The 20,317-nt window shown below is 40.9% G+C and overlaps 2 protein-coding genes and 1 long non-coding RNA gene across 5 annotated transcripts; 1 reads left to right on the top strand and 2 right to left on the bottom strand.

Moving 5' to 3' along the window:
• Positions 1 to 229: 229 nt before the first annotated feature.
• Positions 230 to 7,787, bottom strand: LOC129761215 (uncharacterized). The gene is made up of 4 exons (XM_055758930.1): positions 7,727 to 7,787; positions 7,569 to 7,672; positions 7,097 to 7,131; positions 230 to 552 (listed from the first exon to the last, which is right to left on the bottom strand). Exons 2-4 carry the CDS (start codon positions 7,652 to 7,654, stop codon positions 230 to 232), a joined length of 444 nt encoding a protein of 147 aa, XP_055614905.1. The 5' UTR covers positions 7,655 to 7,672; positions 7,727 to 7,787.
• A 6,849-nt stretch (positions 7,788 to 14,636) lies between these two features.
• Positions 14,637 to 16,919, top strand: LOC129761110 (uncharacterized). Of its 2 annotated transcripts, XR_008740433.1 has the most exons (4): positions 14,637 to 14,878; positions 14,944 to 16,280; positions 16,346 to 16,694; positions 16,756 to 16,919. It is a non-coding gene; the product is annotated as an uncharacterized LOC129761110 (long non-coding RNA). The 2 variants fall into 2 exon arrangements; XR_008740432.1 differs by having other exon boundaries at positions 14,944 to 16,694.
• LOC129761086 (DNA damage-binding protein 1-like) lies at positions 16,879 to 18,975 on the bottom strand. Of its 2 annotated transcripts, XM_055758796.1 has the most exons (4): positions 18,699 to 18,975; positions 18,327 to 18,645; positions 17,864 to 18,227; positions 16,879 to 17,806 (listed from the first exon to the last, which is right to left on the bottom strand). In XM_055758796.1, exons 2-4 carry the CDS (start codon positions 18,390 to 18,392, stop codon positions 17,715 to 17,717), a joined length of 522 nt encoding a protein of 173 aa, XP_055614771.1. In that variant the 5' UTR covers positions 18,393 to 18,645; positions 18,699 to 18,975; the 3' UTR covers positions 16,879 to 17,714. The 2 variants fall into 2 exon arrangements, with proteins under 2 accessions (XP_055614771.1, XP_055614765.1); XM_055758790.1 differs by having other exon boundaries at positions 17,864 to 18,645.
• Positions 18,976 to 20,317: the final 1,342 nt, after the last annotated feature.

Here is a 20,317-nt window from a genome sequence, read left to right as displayed (position 1 = left end):
ACCACAAAGAGGATTGATAGTAAGAAACGAAAACGCATCAGCATCCAGGATTAGAAACGCACTGATGGTACATTTCGGTAAATATCACAGGGAAACTGTCCCATTATATCCCTCTATATTCACTGTAAAAACAATGGGTGGTACCCACCACCGCAAACTTTTCATCAATTTCTGTATTCATTTGATTTTTTGAACATGTTTTATTTGGTTCAAATTTCCAATTTCCAATTCAAATTTTATCGACCAGCTTGCTCATCAACGCGTTATTTTCTTTCATGAGCTCGATTATTTGAAGATCTGTAGTCTTGGAATACTCCATAAAAGTTACCATATTTTCGTTTTCTTTTATAGCCAATTCCAACAATTTTTCCTGCACATTTTGTTTTCTCTTTTTAGGAGCGGAATGCCTGCGGCTTGATGATGGCAGTGTTGGTGATGGCGATGATACTGATGATGTCGGCGCAGAAGGTGACATAAACATAGATTGAGCGAATGTGTCGTTCTCCGGGTTGTACGCTTCATCTAAATACTCAGCATCGCAGTAGTCATCATCTGGAACAAAATAAAAGATATTGTTAGTTGCTTCGTTAATGCCTGATATAGATCAAAAAACTGTTTTCAAGTTGAGTGAAAAACTATAAAATTTGGCTGGAATACTTTCCAGAAGATGCCGGATGAACTATCTATTCTATCTTGAATCAGAACCCAACTCAAATTACTCATAAATCCAAAGCTGCTTCAATGAAAATGAATTTGAATGCTAAGACTGAGTGGTTATTTACATACATTCACGTTCCGCGCATGATTCTGCAAGGTCTCAGTTTGATTCTTTTCAGAATAATTATACCAAACAGGTCATTTGGACCACCGCTAAAGTCACCCATTGCATTAGATTTGATACTATATTTGTACGACTCAAATTGAAAGGGAAGTTCTTATCTCACATTCAATAAATTAAAAATGGTAAGGAAAGCTTTCTAGATGATTTTTTTTTTATCCAAGATATATATTTTATTAAGGCTCATATGGCGTCAGCCTAACGGGGCCGGGAGTTCAATTTTTCTACAATGTTTGCTTACAACTATGTTAGTAATATGTAACCGATTACTCGCGGTTGGCTCGAGGTTAGTATTACAAGTGTTCTCATAATTGGTATGTTGCAGTCTTCGATGCTCTGTACGTGTGCCCGACACGGGATACCTGCTATTGGGAATGCAGCTGACCATTAATCAGCAACGCCCCCCTAGTCTGTACCCCATATCTAGCGTGGTGCGTCTTTCTCGACTCGAGGAATCCAGGATAGAATGGTCACTAGCCGGCGCAATCATCAGCTCGTGTAGAGTTAGAGTGTGTGTATGTATTGCCGCGACTAAGTAAAAGTTTATCGTTTGGATAGGAGGGATATGAAACGGGGACACAACGAAGGAAACATCATTAAACGTTGACATCGGCGTTTCTGAGGAACAGGTATAGATGAAGAAGAAGATCAGGATCACGGCTACCTAAGATATCCCGGACGGGGATATCCGATTGTCTGCCTTGTGCTCTCAGTACTCTAGAGAGCTGAGAGCGAGCAGCATGGAACCGGATACACGACCAGACAACATGCTCGATGTCGTGGTAGCCATCGCCACAATCACAAAGATTGTTTGCTGCGAGCCCAATGCGATAGAGATGCGCGTTTAGGTTGTAGTGATTGGACATAAGCCGAGATATCACGCGAATGAAATCACGACCTACATTCAATCCCTTGAACCATGCACTCGTCGAGACCTTAGGGATAATCGTGTGTAACCAACGACCGAACTCATCTTCACTCCACATGCGCTGCCAACTTACGAGCGTATTCTGACGAGGAATGTGGAAAAATTCATTATAAGCAATTTGCCTTTCAAAAAGTGTGCCTTCTGAAGCGCCCACCTTAGCTAGCGAGTCCGCTTTCTCATTCCCCGGTATCGAGCAATGAGAGGGAACCCATGCTAAGGTAATCTTGAATAATTTTTCGACCAAAACACTCAATAGTTGTCTTATACTTGTTAGGAAATAAGATGAGCATTTATCAACTTTCATTGAGCGGATTGCCTCTATTGAGCTGAGACTGTCTGAAAAAATAAAATAGTGGTCGATGGGCAATGTTTCAATGATCCCTAATGCGTAATATATCGCACCCAGTTCAGCTACATACACGGAACAAGGATCTTTGAGTTTGAAAGAGGCACTGGAATTTTCATTGAAGATGCCGAAGCCAGTGGACCCGTTTATGAATGAACCGTCAGTAAAGAACATTTTATCAGATCTAACTTTCCCATATTCTGCCGAAAATATCGGCGGAATAGAATCGGAGCGTAGGTGATCTGGGATTCCATGGATTTTTTGTCGCATGGACAGATCAAAAATGACAGAGGAATTGCAGAAGTATGGGAAGCAAACTTGGTTGGAGATGCCTGGTGAAGGGTGCACGTCGTGGGTAAGGTACTCATGGTATAAAGACATAAAACTTGACTGAGGAGTCAGTTGGAGTAGATTTTCGAAGTTATCAATCACCAATGGATTCATGATCTTGCAACGGATGAGAAATCTGTAGGATAATTCTGTGAACCGAAGAGTAAGCGGGGGTACTCCTGCCAAAACTTCGAGACTCATCGTATGTGTCGAATGCAAACACCCCATGGCTATACGCAAGCAACGATATTGTATTCTCTCCAGCTTGAGAATATGAATCCTGGCAGCTGATCGGAAGCAAAAACTGCCATATTCTAACACTGATAATATCGTTGTTTTGTACAACAGAATGAGGTCTCCTGGATGGGCACCCCACCATGTTCCGGTTATTGTTTGGAGAAAATTGATTCTTTGCTGGCATTTCTGTTTCAAATACGCAATGTGTCTCCCCCAGGTACATTTAGAATCAAAATATACACCCAGGTATTTGAAAAACATAGAGTGTTGGATCGTTTTGCCGGATAGGTGAAGCTGGAATTGGGCGGGTTCGTGCTTCCTAGAAAAAACGACCATTTCAGTTTTCTCCGTAGAGAAATCGATACCCAGCTTGAGGGCCCACGTGAACAGATTGTTCAGGGTATCTTGCAACGACTTTTGCAGAACGACGGGATTAGTACCCGTGATGGAAATAACTCCATCGTCTGCAAGTTGTCTCAACGTGCAGTCTCTAGTTAGACAATCATCCATATCATTGACGTAAAAACTGTACAAGAGGGGGCTTAGGCAGGAGCCTTGTGGTAGGCCCATAAAACTGTAACGAGAAGATTTCGAGCTGCCATGAGAGAAAATCATGTGCTTTTCTGACAGTAAATTGTACAGGAAATTATTGAGAATTGGTGAAAGTCCACGATTATGAAGCTTCTCTGAGAGAATTTCCATGGAAACTGAATCAAATGCCCCTTTGATATCGAGAAAAACGGAAGCCATTTGTTCTTTGCGAGCAAATGCGATTTGGATTTCAGAAGATAGCAGCGCGAGACAATCATTTGTCCCTTTACCTCGGCGGAAGCCAAACTGCGTATTTGACAGTAAATTGTTCGTTTCGACCCACTTGTCCAAACGAAGTAGAATCATTTTCTCTAACAATTTACGAATACAGGATAACATTGAAATCGGCCTATACGAGTTGTGATCGCTAGCCGGCTTGTTGGGTTTCCGTATGGCTATCACTCTCACTTGTCTCCAGTCATGCGGGACAATATTCAGCTCCAGAAACTTGTTGAACAAGTTCAGCAAACGCTGTTTTGCCAAGTCGGGAAGATTCTTCAACAAGTTGAATTTAATCTTGTCCGACCCCGGAGCTGAATTGTTACATGAGAGAAGGGCAATTGAGAATTCCACCATCGAAAAATTCTCATAATCGCTTTGAAGTGGAATGTCGCGTACGACGTTTTGTGCAGGAACGGTGTCGGGGCAAACCTTCCTTGCAAAGTTAAAAATCCAACGGTCAGAGTATTCCTCACTTTCGTTTGTATGGTTCCAGCCACGCATTTTCCTAGCCGTATTCCAAAGAGTGCTCATAGCGGTCTCTCTTGACAAACCATTGACGAACTTCCGCCAATATCCACGCTTTTTTGCTTTAACCAAACCTTTTAGTTTGGCTTCTAGAGCTTGGTACTTTAGAAACCATTCCACTAATCCAGTTTTCCTGAATTTTTTGAAAGCGGATGATTTTTCAAGGTAGACCTTTGAACACTCCCTGTCCCACCAAAGTGATGGAGGACGACGTCGGAAAGTGGTAGCCGGTACACGTTTCTTTAGAGCTTGAAGTGCGCTTTCGTAAATCAAACTCGATATAAAGTTATACTCTTCGAGTGGAGGAAGTTCATGCATTGAAACAATTGCTTCAGATATTATTTCCGCAAATGTTCTCCAGTCAATATTCTTCGTGAGGTCATACGAAATATTGACTGACTCACGAAAGCTTGATTCATTAGCGATCGATAAAATTATTGGTAGGTGATCACTACCGTGGGGATCTTGGATTACCTTCCACATGCAATCCAGGGATAACGAAGAAGAGCATAGAGATATGTCTAGCATGCTTGCCCGTGCAGGAGGGTTGGCTATTCTGGTTGCTTCCCCAGTATTCAAAACTGTCAATTTGAAGTTGTCGCACAGATCATAAATCAAAGTGGCACGGTTGTCATCGTAGAGTGATCCCCATGCTGTTCCATGGGAGTTGAAATCACCTAAGATTAACCGCGGCTCCGGCATTGCCTCGATAGTATCAAAGAACTGATGGCGACCTACCGTAGTTCTGGGAGGGATATATATCGAAGCAATGCAGAGGTCTTTGCCATTGATTTGTGTCTGGCAAGCAACAACTTCAATGCCTGTCATCGATGGGAGAGTGACTCTATAGAAGGAGTGACATTTTTTAATCCCCAATAGTACGCCACCAAACGAGTCATTTCGATCGAGGCGAATAATGTTGAAATCGTGGAAATTCAGCTCATCGGCTGAAGAAAGCCATGTTTCACAGAGAGAAAATACATCACAGTTAGAGCTGTGAACTAAAAATTTAAACTGATCTAGTTTAGGAATGATGCTTCTGCAATTCCACTGTATTACAGTGGTCAAATCCTTGACCTCTTGCCCTGAATCAGGCATCGAGGGAAATGAACGCTGCCAAAAAACCACATTTTTCTTTCAAAAATGTTCTCACAATCGGAAGCAAACATAATACTATGCTTTTAAGAGGGTCGTTTATATTTAAAGCATTTAAAATGTTGTCCACCAGGTCAGAAAGCGCAAGCAAGCCAGATTGTGGCTGTTGCCTCGACCGCGAAAAAGGAGCAGACGTGTTGGGTGCTGCTCCGGTAAGTGCTGAGGACCCCTGGTGCGTAGAAGAACCGCTTAAACCAGGAGGTACTTGCTTCGGTCTATTCTCAGCACGTTCGATTCGAGTTTTCATTCCAACTTGGGAAGTTTCGGTTTTCTTTCTGGGGAGTGATGGAAAAGAAGTAATTTTTCTTTTCCTGATGGCACCCTGCGATGTACCGGAACTTCCTGCATTGGGAGCGTCAGCAACAGGCTCGTCGTTCTGCAGAATGGAGTAGGGATTGTCCTGAGTCGTTGGAACGGGACTCTTAAGCATTTCTGCATAAGTCCGCTTGGAACGTTCTTTTAAGGAACGCTTGATTTTTTCCCCTCGTTGTATGTACACCGGGCATTGAGTAAGATCATGAGGAGTCCCGCCGCAATGAAGACACTTGCGCTCTTTCGGGCAAGGATTCTCATCATGGCTCTCTCCACAATCTGCGCAACGTTTTTTGTTGCAACAATAGGCGGCCGTGTGACCGAGTTGCATACATTTGTTGCATTTCATTACCCGGGGTACAAACAACCGAACAGGTAAACGAAGTGCACCTATTGCAACGTAGTTTGGAAGGGCGGAACCCTCAAATGTCACACGAAAAGAGTTTGTCCGATTGAGAACTCTTTTGTCATTTTTAAGTGACACAGATTTCAGTCGATCGCATGCAAGAATCTTCACACTTTTAAGTGAAGAGTTCTTGAAGCGACCGACACCATCGAGTATCTCTTTTCGAGTCAAACCCTTTTCGTTTATTACACCGTCTATTTCAACGTTGCAACAGGGTACGTATACGCGATACTCGATCGCAAAGAGATCACAGCGCGTTATTTCATTCGCTTGGGTTCTGCTGGAGACGACAACTCGTAATTTGTCTGGCCCCATCCGAGTAATCTCGGTAACTTCGGAAAATTTCTGTGTCAACTCTTTTGAGATGCGAATGACGTTAAGAGGTTTGGATTTTCGTCTAAAGTATACGATAAATGGGCCTTTGGCGCCATCAGGGTATTCTTTTAGACGAAAATCCTGCTTCTCGTCTTTTTCCTCATCTTCAGAGCTTTCTATTTCGTACACAGAATTTTCCTCCTCATCTTCTGTTTCATCCTCCTGCTCTTCAGGAGGAGGTTCATTATCTGAGATATTCTTTGGCGTGGGTGGGGGATCCTCCCCGCCCTCTGCCATATTAATAAAAACGAAGAAGTAGACAACTGTTCGATATGAACAGAAAATAATAATTTGGAAAATATAAATTAGTAAAAGAAATTATATTTCTATATTAGTTATTGTTGAAAATTTTATTTATTTCAATTTTTGTTATTATGTGTAATTTGAAAATGAAAAAAGTTCCAATAAATGTTCAACGGTGATGTAAGAAATGAACACCCCTAATGCCAACGCTTGCCGATATGATAAACACAAAGATAAACAATGGTATAAATCGAGCACAGAAGCTATACAGAATGATGGAAGAGGTAAGAGGAAAATAAACTTCTACTTGCCCCGCTGCTGTGTAGCGTGTGTGATGATGTGACTTGCTGCCGGATTGTCTCAATAGCGCACCACTTTTTATGAGCTTTACTCGCTCGCAGCGCACCAGATGAAAAAATACACACTAGAAACGGATGTAAAAAAAACACCTGTATCGGATCAAATATAGGTTCGACCGATCTGCTTGCGAGTTGGCGAAGCAATGAGATGATGTTTAACACAAGAGAAAGTCGATCCATGCAGTCTCCTTCTTTCGAAAATTTACTGTCAAAATTACTTTTAACTTACCGGAACCAATCACCTCATCCATCAAATCGCGAGTGCTGTTTTGTTTATAAGTATGGAGAAAACTGTGTAGAATATCAAAATAATCCCAAGAAGAAGGTGATCCTCCCGAGGGCCCCATGGCGTTTCTTTCGGATCGGTAAAAGTACACTATCTCAAAAAATTGCCCGTATAGTGCTGACTCAAACGTTTTAACAGCCGAAAAGCATGTTAATTCGAGCCAAAATAAAAGCATATTTGGTCCGAATGCTTTGTAAATATGTCTTTTAAGTAGCTCAGTTGTCAAAATAATCACAAATGCCACAAAAAATATCTTATCTCTGGTATTAATTTCATGATTTTTTTCAGTGGATCAGGAGTTTATGAAAATCAGGGGCACTTGTGATTATTTTGACAACGGTCACATTTCCCCACGTAGGGACCAAATATGCCATTATTTTGACTTGATTTTATATTCTTTTCAAAAAGTATCTACCTGTACTTCCGAGAGAGATTATTGATCCGGTTTTTCAATTCGACCGCCGTAAGTATAACGCCGTGGCCTTTCAGCTCCTCACACATTTGCTTGTAGATGTGAAACTGAAATTTCAATATTTTTGGGATGTTGTAAACTTAATTTCAATTCAACTTTACTTCTCGTTACGTCGACCAAAAACGTAAATGAACAAAGTCAGAGTCACAGAATCTTTTGTTCCTTTGACGGATAAACATTTAGCAGTGCATGGAAAGAAGGGTTGCATGTTTTATTCATGTAAAATGTACTTCAAAATGAAATTTAATTGACTTTGTTTGACCTAGATTGAGACGAAAAGTTTTCTGCTTGCATCTTAGTTTTAGACGAATGAAGTTTTCAGCACTCTAATTGTGAAAAAAGTAATTACAATTACTGACAAGAGATAAACTTCCATGAAGTTGCTCTAAAATCCGAACATAGTAGACATTAGAATACTACTTCTGATATAAGAAGAAATCAAAGAAAAAATTAAACATTTTAGTTCGTGATATGTTTCTGCGTAATGCGAAAAATGTGTTTTGGAAACATGTAATTAGTTTCTCTTTATCGTCTTTCAAAGTTATTCGTTGACACATTCAATTTTGTACCATTTGAGTAACTGACTGGTATGCCTGGTATGTGAACTTCCTATCTTCCTGGCTACTAATACAATCAAAGTTTAACACAACCAAAACTCGTGAATCTTCCCACCTTCTATTCTTCATCTCGCTTTGGTTGTACATTGTACCGTATGTCAAACTGACAATCAGATATTTTTCCAATTTCCACCACATATTTCAATGAAAAAGGTTTTTATTTAGTGTCTAAACTATCAAACACAACAAAAAAGTTTTCAATCTGAGTTATTAACTTAAAAGAAAGTGAATGAAAAGAACGTTTATCAAGTGATTTGATTCTGCTTGTTCATGCTACCCACCACTAACCGTCTATGGCGCTGCGCACAGTACAACTGTAGCCATGTACAGCGGTAAAACAGGTCGGTACAGGTACAGCGATTGTACCGAGTTGCTTGCATGGTTCTAGCGCTGTACATGGTGACAGACATACAATTTTCGAAGTACAACGCAAGTACAGCTGTATGTCTGTCATAAGTATTAATAACTCAGATTGGAAATTTGTTTGTTGTGTTTGATAGTTTAGACACTAAATAAAAACCTTTTTCATTGAAATATGTGGTGAAAATTGGAAAAATTTTTGATTATCAGTTTGACATACGGTACAATGTACAACCAAAGTATGTCTGTCATGGTACGATAGTACCTGTACAACGCTGTACTCTTACAACGCAAGTACAGCTGTATGTCTGTCCCTGGTATTACAAACATACAAACATACAAATTACAGAGCAAGCCAAATAACACCGTTTAATAATTGTCTTCACCATAGCCGAAAAAGATTTTTCCCCTTACAGTACAAATAAATATATGGCACCACTGAAACTGCCTGGTATTTCGATTTCACACAAATGTCTAATATGACGCACTGTTTGGAAGCAATTGTCATTTATCTATTGGCGCCAGTATCTAGAAAATTTTCTATTCGCTGGCGTGGCCAATTACTTGTGCGATACTTGCGCAAGTAACTGGAGCCGGGTGTTTACATGGCTCTAATAACTAGACTCTAGTGATTGGATTCTTCTACTAGCGCGTTGACTGATACCGTCTAAATCAGTCTTAAGTGTGATGTTGTCACCGCTGCCATCAACAATGCTGTTCGTTGTTATAATCAACCACTACAAGATCCTTACTGATATTGTGCCACCCGAATGGAGACAGGTCAAAGTAATAGCAATTCAAAAGCCTGGCAAACCAGCGTCTGACCACAACTCATACCGTCCGATTGCTATGCTCTCGTGCATTAGAAAATTGTTGGAAAAAATGATCCTTCGAAGACTCGATCAATGGATCGAGACAAATAATTTGCTATCAAGTACACAATTTGGGTTTCGTAAGAGCAGAGGAACAAACGATTGTCTAGCGTTGCTTTCTACGGACATTCAACTGGCCTTTGCGCACAAGGAGCAACTACCTTCAGTATTCTTGGATATTAAGGGAGCTTTTGATTCGGTTTACATAGAAATTATGTCAGACAATCTGGACAGATGTGGACTTCCTGGAATTTTGAATAACTTCTTGTAAAATTTGTTGTCAGCAAAGCGAATGAACTTTACCCTTGGACAACTGACAACTTCCAGAAATAGTTATATGGGTCTACCCCAAGGCTCATGTCTCAGACCCCTTCTTTATAATTTTTATGTGAAAGATATTGACAGTTGTTTGGCAGAACAATGCACGCTAAGACAACTTGCAGATGATGGTGTGGTTTCCGTCAGAGGTTTCCATGCCGAAAACTTGCAAAGACCACTGCAAAATTCCCTAGATAACTTGTCTTCCTGGGCAAGGAACTTAGGGCTCGAATTCTCGCCGCAGAAAACAGAACTGGTAGTGTTTACTCGAAAGCGGTTCCCAGCCAAATTGTAACTCAAGCTTTTGGGCAGAAGCATTACCCAATCATTGACCTTTAAGTACCTTGGTGTCTGGTTTGATTCAAAATGCACTTGGAATACCCACATTACGTATTTGAAGCAAAAATGTCAAAAGAGGGTCAACTTTCTCCGTTCGATTTGCGGCACGTGGTGGGGAGCTCATCCGGGAGATCTCATAACGCTTTATAAAACAACTATTCTATCTATTCTGGAGTATGGCTCTTTCTGCTTTCACTCAGCAGCTAAAAGTCACCTTCTAAAATTGGAACGAATTCAATATCATTGTCTGCGTATAGTCCTTGGCTGTATGCACTCAACGCATAACATGAGTCTCGAGGTTCTGGCAGGAGTAACTCCTCTACAAAATTGATTCTGGGAACTTTCTCTCAGAATACTGGTGGAATGCGGAGTCACGAACACACTTGTGATTGAAAACTTTGAAAAAATTCTTCATCTAAATATACAATCTCGGTTTATGAGAATTTATTACCACTATATTTCGTCAGATATTTGTCTTCCATCGTTTACTCCAGATCGTGCTCACATCAGCAGTTCCTCAATTGAATACGATCTGTCGGTGAAACAAGCAATACTTGGGATTTCAGATCAGCTTCGACCAACTTTCATTCCCCGTATTTTTAACCGAAAGTACCAAAAATTCAATTGCATGAAAAGATACTTCACTCGCCTCAATGGATCCACTGGCTTCGGTGTTTTCAAAGAAAATTCGAGCACCTTCCGTAAACTGCAGGAACCTTGTTCCGTTTATGTTGTTGAGTTGGCAGCAATCGACTTCGCATTGGGGATGATCTCCAACAAGCCTGCAGACCATTACTTCATTTTCTCGGATAGTCTCAGTTCGCTTGAGGCTCTCCAGTCGATGAAAACTAGTAGGCACCCATCTTATTTCCTCACAAAAATGAGGCAGCAGATGAGTGCACTGATCGAAAGATCTTATAAGTTAACTTTTGTATGGGTCCCCTCTCATTGCTCAATTCCTGGCAATGAGAAAGCGGACACTCTCGCAAAGGTGGGTGCCCAGGACGGCGAATTGTTTGATAGACAGATTTCATACGATGAATTTTTCCAATTACTGCGTCAGAGTTCCCTCTTGAGTTGGCAAACCGATTGGGAAACTGGAAGTCTTGGGTGGTGGTTATATTCAATTATTCCAAATGTTTCTTCGAGAGCGTGGTTCAAAGTTTGGACGTAAGTCGTGACTTCATTCGTGTAATGAGTAGACTTATGTCCAACCACTACTCACTAGATGTGCATCTCCACCGAATAAATCTTGTTCAAAGCAATGTCTGCCGGTGTGGAAACGGTTACGATGACATCGATCATGCAGTTTGGCAATGTACGGATAACTACGCAGCCAGAAAGTACCTTTTGAATGCCCTTAGGGCCCAAGGAAGACAACCCTATGTTCCTGTTAGAGACGTGTTGGGAACTCGCGACATCTGCTATATGCAGTTGAACTATATGTTTGTGAAACGGACTAGTATAAGAATTTAATGCTTTTGTGTTTTTTTTCTTTTTCGTTGTTAGTTTGTTTGTCTTGTCCCCTCATCTCACCGTCGCCCACCCTCGACAGATAGTCAAACACCAGATGCTATCCCTGCTCATTATGCACAATGCTACAGTGCGTGCGGCAACTCTCGGTTGAGACAACGATACCTCATATCCATATCCCTAACCAGACCCATCCCACAAAAGTTGTTGCCCCTCTAACCTCGAGTAAACCGCGAGTAATCGGTCGAAACCTACTGAACATAGATTTAAGTTGAAATTCTGTAAAAACAAATCATGAATTAGTGGCTCCGCAAAGCTCATGCGATTGAGCCTTACAAATAAATGAATTGGAAAAAAAGATCCTTACTGTTCACAGAAGGTCTCAAACCGGGCAAATCCAGAAAATATCCATAGTAGCGTTGGGGCTGATACCACAAACGAAGAAGTCAATGTGTAACCGTCGGCGAACCCTTTTTTGTTGAGGGATTCAAAACCAGGTGGCTTTCCGAAAGGGACCACCCGTCACTTTGATTGCCCAGCTATGGTAGAGCCCCCTCAATAAAATGGTCCCGAACGGTTCAGGTCTTCGAGACTTCCACTTTCGGACAACGAAAACCTTCGACGTCTGGTTGCACCAGAATGGTCAACACCTCTATAACCAATTCTTCGAAAACACCGAAGTTGCAGTTTCCAAGGGATGAAACGAATGATGTGGAAGACGGACGAACGAATCACGACTCTCTGAATGAAATTCACATTCAATTTTCAAACCTTTCTATTCGCTTCACATTTTCACTCTAACATCTTTCTTAACCCTATTCTCTTCTCTCCTTTCCCCCTCTTATGATCATGGCCATGTCACATTCTTAGAACATACCTGCGCGCAGGGTTTTACCCCATCTACTGATTCCGGATTCGTTTCAGGACCTCAGGAAGTGCTGTGGTACGGGTGGTCTTCGATCGGTGGTCTTTCTTCTAAATGCACGGTGTGTATGGCGTACACCGCGGGATACTGCGGATACACCGAGTATCGGTCGGACGTTCGGTTTGGCTCCCGTCCGTTTCGCCGTAGTTGAGGACTCACCCGGTATTCAAACGAATCAATTTGTCCAGCAGTAAGGTCCTGGATAAGCCGCTGATGAACAGGCTTTCCTGTTCACAACGGGGTTATATGAAAGCTTGATTATTCAGGAGAGAAGAGATTATGTTTCCTTTTTACCTTTACTAATTTTACACCGTGATATAATACAGGGTGGGCCATTTAAAGTGGAAGGATTTGTTTTTGTAATAGCAAAGTAAAGAAGTGGAATTTTAATTTTTTTTTTGAAATTCATTTATTTTGGTCCAAGGAGATTTGTTCTAACTACTTTTTGATTATGATATCTCGTAAATGACCGCATCTGGCCTTGACCGCAAAATGTGCCCTTTTTTCGGCATTTTCCATCACTTTGCCCAATGTTTCGGCCGATATGGCAGCAATTTCTTGTCGGATATTGTCTTTCAGCGCAGCCAGGGTCCTTGGTTTACCAGTGTATACCTTGGATTTTAAATATCCCCATAAAAAAAGTCAGGAGGCGTCAAATCAGGTGATCTCGGTGGCCAGTCATAATCGCCGTTTTTCGATATTAATCTTCCGGGGAACATTTCGCGCAATAATTTTGTCGTGGCAGCCTCTGTATGGCATGTAGCGCCGTCCTGTTGGAACCAGTAATTGTCCAATTCATTTTCACGAACAAATGGCAATAAAAAGATGCCTAACTCTTGCGAACGATGGCGACCTGATGTCGATGGAGTCTCTGCAACACTGGCTCGAACGGCATCAATATTCTCGTCGAAACGTCTTGGTCGTTGTCTGGACAGATAACTGGCATTACCAACACTACCAGACGATATAAATTTGGCATATAATCGACGTATAGTGTTGTCTCCAGGCGATGTTTTAACTTTATTTTTATTTTTCCACGCACGTTTAGTTAACACAATTGAGAAGTTATTTTGAATGTACAGCTGAACAATTTCAGCGCGTTGTTTAGGTGTGTATTGTTCCATGGTTAAAATTGTACTGAAATGACGCTTCCAACGCGGTATGACATTTGTTAATCTGACATCTCAAAAGTTATGGGGTTGCCAGATGCTTCCACTTTAAATGGCCCACCCTGTAGAACGAAATACTAAATTTTTACACCTTTAAATGATGCCTATTTAAAAAAGGAACAAAGAAAAACTATAGAATCTATTGTATTCACTGATTCGAGCTCCGTCCTACCGAAAACAAGATAGGCACCTAGGCACGTTCTGTCAACTGACCGCTCCACAAACGAAATGGCCGAGAAACCCAAAATTCGGTTTAATCAGACCTCTGAGTATGCCAAGTGTGAGTGCACCCGTGGCCGAGTGGTTAGCGTCTCACATTATCATGCCGGGTGTTAGTGTTCGATTCCCGTTCTGGCCGGAGGATTTTTCGTCAGAAAAATTTCTTTCGACTTGCACTGTGGTCACACGTACTCTAGAGCTTGCCCCTCGGAATACATTCAAGGCGTGTTATTTGGCTTAAGAAATCTCAACTAAGTATTAATAAATGACGCTAGTTGATGCATACGTTGAGACGGCAAAAGTTCCACAGGGAACGTTAACGCCATTCAAGAAGAAGAGTATGCCAAGTGGCTGCAATTAGAATTCGCCCGTAATACCCATTATAATACAATAGACATTCTCTGGAATTCAGAGTCCTTTGTAAGCGAGTCTGTACCAACCATCGTCATATTCAAAGAACACCCTCAATTGGGAACTCTTCATCTTTTATAGCGTGTTTTGAATTTTGAGTTTTATTTTTGTTTTTTTTTATTTGTTTGTCATATGTATATCATGTAACATATTTTTTTTCCACCAAACGTTACAAATGCCACCAGCATTTCTCATACATATTAGGCTGTCAAAAAAGTCCTGCGGTATTTCCGCGAGGTGTCGTTGTAAGCGCGTAGTTCTAGTTGTATTCATTGTATCGCGTCATACTATCACCCTTATCATAGTTTTCGAACGAATAGGATACGTACGCAAATCCCATCCTTGTTTTCGTACGAGCCATTCGTTGTATTTTCAATTTACAGTCGTACTAGATCAAGTTATTGGTGTACTACATTATCGACATTGTTGACAATCAGGAGGTGTTTACGTATCGAACGTGTTCAATTTATGATACAGAGTTATCTGAACGTTGTAGTTTATTTTTGTAGTTTTGATTTGTGCAGTTTAATATAAACGAGATATAAAGCAGGTGAGATCTTTGTAAAAATGTGCAGACGATATGTACTCTGAATAATTCGAAATTGTTGAATGCAGATAAACTTCCGCTACAGGAACAAGATCCGGCTATTCTACATTGCAGATTGCCGGCTATCATACTATCGGGCATGCAACTCATGTGTCCGCCCTATTCGCTATACGACTAGTCAGCTGTTGGCATTGAGAAAATTCCTGCTCTGCAACCGCCGTCCGATAGCAATAGATGACCCTATTGTGTCAAATTTCGCAGCAAAGTTCCGTCGCAATTACAAGTTCAGCAACCGAAACAACTACATAAGTGCAGATGAACAACGACACCAAGATACAGCAAACGAGGAAGAGCCAGAATGGGTGTCGGCAGGACCTACCTTTCGCCTGGACACAATTTGTAAATTCGATGGAGATATTTCAAACAACGCCTCACCAATCGATTAGTTGACATGCTAGCACAAAAAGTTAACAGTAGCATGATTACTCAGCAACAAATTCTCAGTGAAAATCAACAGAAACAATGAAAAACAACGTTGAGAATGCAACTGATCCACCACAAATGCAACAACAGCAACAATCAACCCAACAGCCGCGCTATCCATCCCAACGTGAGCTGCAGTTCCGTACCCAATCCATAATTCAGAACGCTTTGCTCCGCAAAAAAACTGCAGGATCAACGTAAGGCGCTTTGTGATCAGAACGGTCGAATTGTTGCCGCTGTCGCTGTGATTAACAACGGCGAATCAAATGCAGCTGTGCAGCAATTCGTACAATAAATTTGTCCAAACATGCAGCGAAGTCTTTTGGTTCATAGTCACACTGCTAACCGGCTGGTGACAAATATCCTAATGATACATATTTCTCTGCAAAGCCGACTGCAGGAGCCACTACCCTCCGTCACGCAAAAATTGTGCCAACAGAAACGAGGTGGTCCCATGAGCGTTAGAACTTCTTAGGAAGCATCGAATTCTACAGATCAATTCTTACATGTTACGAGAGAACTGGATTCTTACAATGCATTTAACATTGCAGAAATGGTTATCTCTTGCAACATTCAAATTTAATGTTGTTTTGTACTATATATTACCGTTTTTCATGATCATATTTCATATATTGTGGTTGTTCTTTTTCTTTTATTACTATTTATAATAACGTGCTTCGTTTCATAATTGTCATATTTTTTAGGCAAGCGAAATTTTGATACAAATTCTCACTGCCTGATTTATGTTTTGCAAAATTGTATCGATTGATTTGTCGTTAGGTTCTCCCATCAAGTTTATTAGTATAAGACGATTGTAAATTATAGGAACGAATGTTCGTTCTTTTCTCTTTGTTATTTTTTTAGACTGCAATCGCTAAATATTTTCTGGAAAAGCCGTTGTTTAACCTCACCACTAGCAAGCGTTCGCATCTCATATATTGCATAAAAACTGTCTCAGTTATTCTCATGTGAAACTTTTACCCCTAGCTTTGCTCGAGTCTCGTATCAAGTAATCTAGAAACAGCGGCAGCCAAAGAGGAGAGCTGCAGCTGATCGTTCTAATGGGGTTCCTCTGTCTGTTAGGTCTGCTCAGTGATGAAAGCCACGATGGTGGAGCCATAATAGGTTCGCTTGGGGAGCAGGCACCCCGCTGCAGGATCAGCACGAGCGAAAGAAGCAGTCGAATAAGCATTATGATCGCATTCGGAAGAGTTCGAAATCAACTAACCTATTCGTTCATTCGCAGGGCCAACATTTCTCCAGATGGTGATTTGACACTTGGTAGTGTGAAGTCCGATGGAAAGATGTGAACGCTAGGAAATATCCAACCTGATAGGTATACCACAATATTGCATTCAAATTGTATCTCATAACATATTTCAATACTCCAATTACAGCACCAACACTAACATCCCCCTACGCATACCGCGTTACACCTGAATATTCTATGTTTCATATTCAAAAAGTAATATAGTTTTGATAAAACTCTTAAATAGTTTTGAGAAATACGCCGTGCATGACTATTCGAATCAATATAACGAGATGTTGTACGAACTTTGTACATTCACTGGTGTCTCTTTATTATCCAACAAACATGAAATAATTCTTCGCGAGGAACGCTGAAATTCACGAGCTTAGCTCGATCTGGTTCTATTGTCCGTCCAGCTCTCTCTTAAAGAGTTGAATTATTAATAAACTTTTTTAGAAAAAATTGTAATATCTCGGTTTCCCAGCATTTGTGTCAGAAAACAACTGATAGCATCGATTGAATACTATTGATCAACACTGGACATCCTTATGTATTCTTGTTAGGTCTTCTACAATATTGATTATATCATCTTCGGCCACTCCTTCTTAGTTCTATCCACGTCGATCTGCAATCCCAATACATCGTACATTTTTCCCGACTTAAATCTAAAAAACCTTCTATAAGGTCTCCATCAATAAATTCCCCGCAACGTTCCGTTTTCATTTCGGTATGATAACTATGCCAATACGAATAATCAATCTTGCCAACAGATTTGATAGTGTCAGTCAAACTTTCTTGTAACTTTCGAAGAAATTCATAATTCATAATCAGGTGATATTTGTGTGACCAGACCGATAGCTGACCAAAATAACAAACAGCCCGTTGTCGGCGTCGTACGCCAATGTTTTCCATCACGAGCGAACCGTGGCGGAATATATTCATCATATTAACGAGATGGAATTGAGCAACCTCTGGCATTTGCTGTCGTTCGTCGTCCGTTGTTGCGGCCCTAAATTACAAAAATTCGTATGATAAACAGAGCTACGGAAACCCTACTTATCCATCTTTTAGGCAAACAAATAGATTGTTCTGTTATCCACTCTGCTGTCATCCAATTTGGTTAATAGTCGCGAGCGATCTCCTCAAAATTACCTCCAGCGTAACAGATCGCATCAAATCACCCACCAAAATGAGGTCTCCTGTTAAAAAAAACCGTTACTCTGAAGAATCCAAGTGGTTGCATTAATTTTGTTTACCCTTGGTTTTACAATATAATGCCAACACGTTATTGAAATGGTTACATTCAAGTTGCAAATCCTTATCATCAGTCCACTCATACAATCGTACAGTTGAATTGATGCTGGCCAATACACGGCCGTTAAACTCAATGAGAGAATAGCACGCGCCCTTGATTCCCTTCTCGCTAACTTGAGTGAGGGCTCCATCCGCGTAGTGATAGATGATAATCCTTCCTACTTTGGGTTCCGGTTCCGCTTGATGTACCAGTGCTGTGCCGACGATGCAATAAGTATTCGAGTCGTTACCCAACTTCGCCGAAATCAGTGACATAGTATACTCCGTTTGCATGAATTGATGTGCATGTAGCAACTCGAACGTATTCTGATCGATGATAAGTAGATTGTAAATTTCAACTTCTTGACCAAACTCGGCACTACTGGCTCCTGGCTTAAGCAGTGCCATGTTGCTCGAGTAAGTTACATTTGTCGTCTGAGTTGACGCGCTCTGTCTCGAAGGAGTCAGACCACTCGAGTCCTGAAGATCCATTCGCACCGTTATAACACCAAACTATTGAGAAGCTTCCTGGTCCCATTTGTACCGTTCGAATGTGTAACTTTTGAATTTCATTAATTGTACCAAGAATAACTGAATATTCGGTTGCAAGAGCCAAACTGTCCTGATACGCTCCGGCATTAAGTGAGCACATATGATTTACTTCCTTCAGGTTGACATTTGAGAAAACCGCTGCCGAATGGTTCTGAACGGCTGGAGCTTTCGTTCAAGACTGAATGTGACAGTGCTGAGGGAAAAGAATGTTATTATTGTGAACATGTACAATTGGCCGTTTCATACCTCTTGTGCTCCGACTTGCCTGCTTCAATTTCGATATAATGAATGTCGCATGCAGTTACACACGCAAGCTGACATGAATTTCACGCGACTACACTAATGCACTTATCTTCCGGCGGATTCCATTCACATATCATCGATTCGTTGTCACATTAGATCAATCGTGCTGTTATGGAGTAACTTGAATAATTTGGCCATCGATATTCCCACAGTAGAATGTCTGCGGATCACTCAGAAAACCGGGAATTTCCGTTTTTTCCAGACAAAAACTGTACCCAATGTAGGAATCTCAAATGAAAACAAAACAGAAGTGAAAAAATAAAAAAAAACATCTTTCACCGATGTCGATAAAACAGTTTACCAAAATGAATCTAGTACACAGAAATACGGCCGTAAATGAGGATAGCTTTTTCTTTGACGACGTATCGTATCCGACGAATCAATATACGGATACGGCCGTAAATGAGAATAAAGTGCGATTCACATACAACATACACGTCACGTTCACGTCCCGTCACGTCACGATACGTCAATGATTCTACCATGCAATTCTCATGAAAAAATTCACATACACCAGCAACGTAACGATCCGTCAGCATACGTTCAAAGAAAACGACCGGCAGGGTTTGTAGAAAAGAATAATTGACGGAGACGGACGGCTCGTTTTGGTTTTTGTCTGGGCTTTGTGTCTCGGCTTTTGTTTTGATTTGGTTGTACAGTAATTTACATCTACATCGACATTAAGCTAATTGAACAGATCTGTGATGCAACACGTTTAATTAGACATTTTCACATCTAGTTGGACATTTTTGTAAATATTGAGTTCGGGGCCCAAATTATGGCCCCACATTGAAAGTCGCCACCAGTCGCAAATGTCCAATTACTGGTCAAAACCGACTCCAATGCGACACTGAGTGGTGCCTCAGCATATCGTTTTATAAGTAACTTACTGTACTTTTTATGCCAACATATCTCCTAGCTCCAAATTTCGGAGTGAAAATCATTCGCGACTAGTTGAAAGAATTATTCTATTTATTATTATTGTTGCATAAGGGTCGGACTACGGGGTTTAAGCATTTAAATAATTGAATTCAATGATTCTCATTGAATTTTTCAAAATTTAGAACTGATTCTAGGCATGCTGATTTGAAAGAGGGCATTGCAATTTAAATTGTTGTAGGTGGCGACACCATGAATAAAATTAAATAAATCATTCATTTGGCATTTGAAGTGACGGTGCTGGTGGAAGCATTGACTGCATGTGTGAATTGGTGGAGACGTTGACGGAACGTAGACGTTCTTCTCCGTAACGTGCTATATGAATCGCACATAAGGGTGTATAGCTTGTTGGAAAGGTATTTTTGCGCGCTATAATATACGGCCTTATCATAGTTTTCGAACGAATAGGATACGTACGCAAATCCCATCCTTGTTTTCGTACCCGTTCGTCGTATTTTCAATTTACAGTCGTACTAGATCAAGTTATTGGTGTACTACATTATCGACATCGTTGACAGTGTGGAGGTGTTTACGTATCGAACGTGTTTAATTTATGATACAGAGTTATCTGAACGTTTGAGTTTATTTGTGTGGTTTTGATTTATGCAGCTTAATAAAAACGA

Source organism: Toxorhynchites rutilus, chromosome 1 (genome assembly GCF_029784135.1).
Source record: "Toxorhynchites rutilus septentrionalis strain SRP chromosome 1, ASM2978413v1, whole genome shotgun sequence".
Taxonomy (NCBI): Eukaryota; Metazoa; Arthropoda; class Insecta; order Diptera; family Culicidae; genus Toxorhynchites; species Toxorhynchites rutilus.
Note: the sequence above shows the minus strand (reverse complement) of the source record. Positions and strands in the feature narration are given on the sequence as shown.

Excerpts from the sequence above, each read along its gene's own strand:
- LOC129761215 (XM_055758930.1), bottom strand. The coding sequence starts at position 7,654 with ATGTGTGAGGAGCTGAAAGGCCACGGCGTTATACTTACGGCGGTCGAA. Across the intron at positions 7,132-7,568 it reads AATCTCTCTCGGAAGTACAG|CACTCGCGATTTGATGGATG; the intron begins GTAGATACTTTT and ends TAAACAAAACAG. Across the intron at positions 553-7,096 it reads GGATGAGGTGATTGGTTCCG|ATGATGACTACTGCGATGCT; the intron begins GTAAGTTAAAAG and ends ATTTTGTTCCAG.
- LOC129761086 (XM_055758790.1), bottom strand. The coding sequence starts at position 18,392 with ATGGATCTTCAGGACTCGAGTGGTCTGACTCCTTCGAGACAGAGCGCG. Across the intron at positions 17,807-17,863 it reads ATTATATTGTAAAACCAAGG|GAGACCTCATTTTGGTGGGT; the intron begins GTAAACAAAATT and ends TTTTTTTAACAG.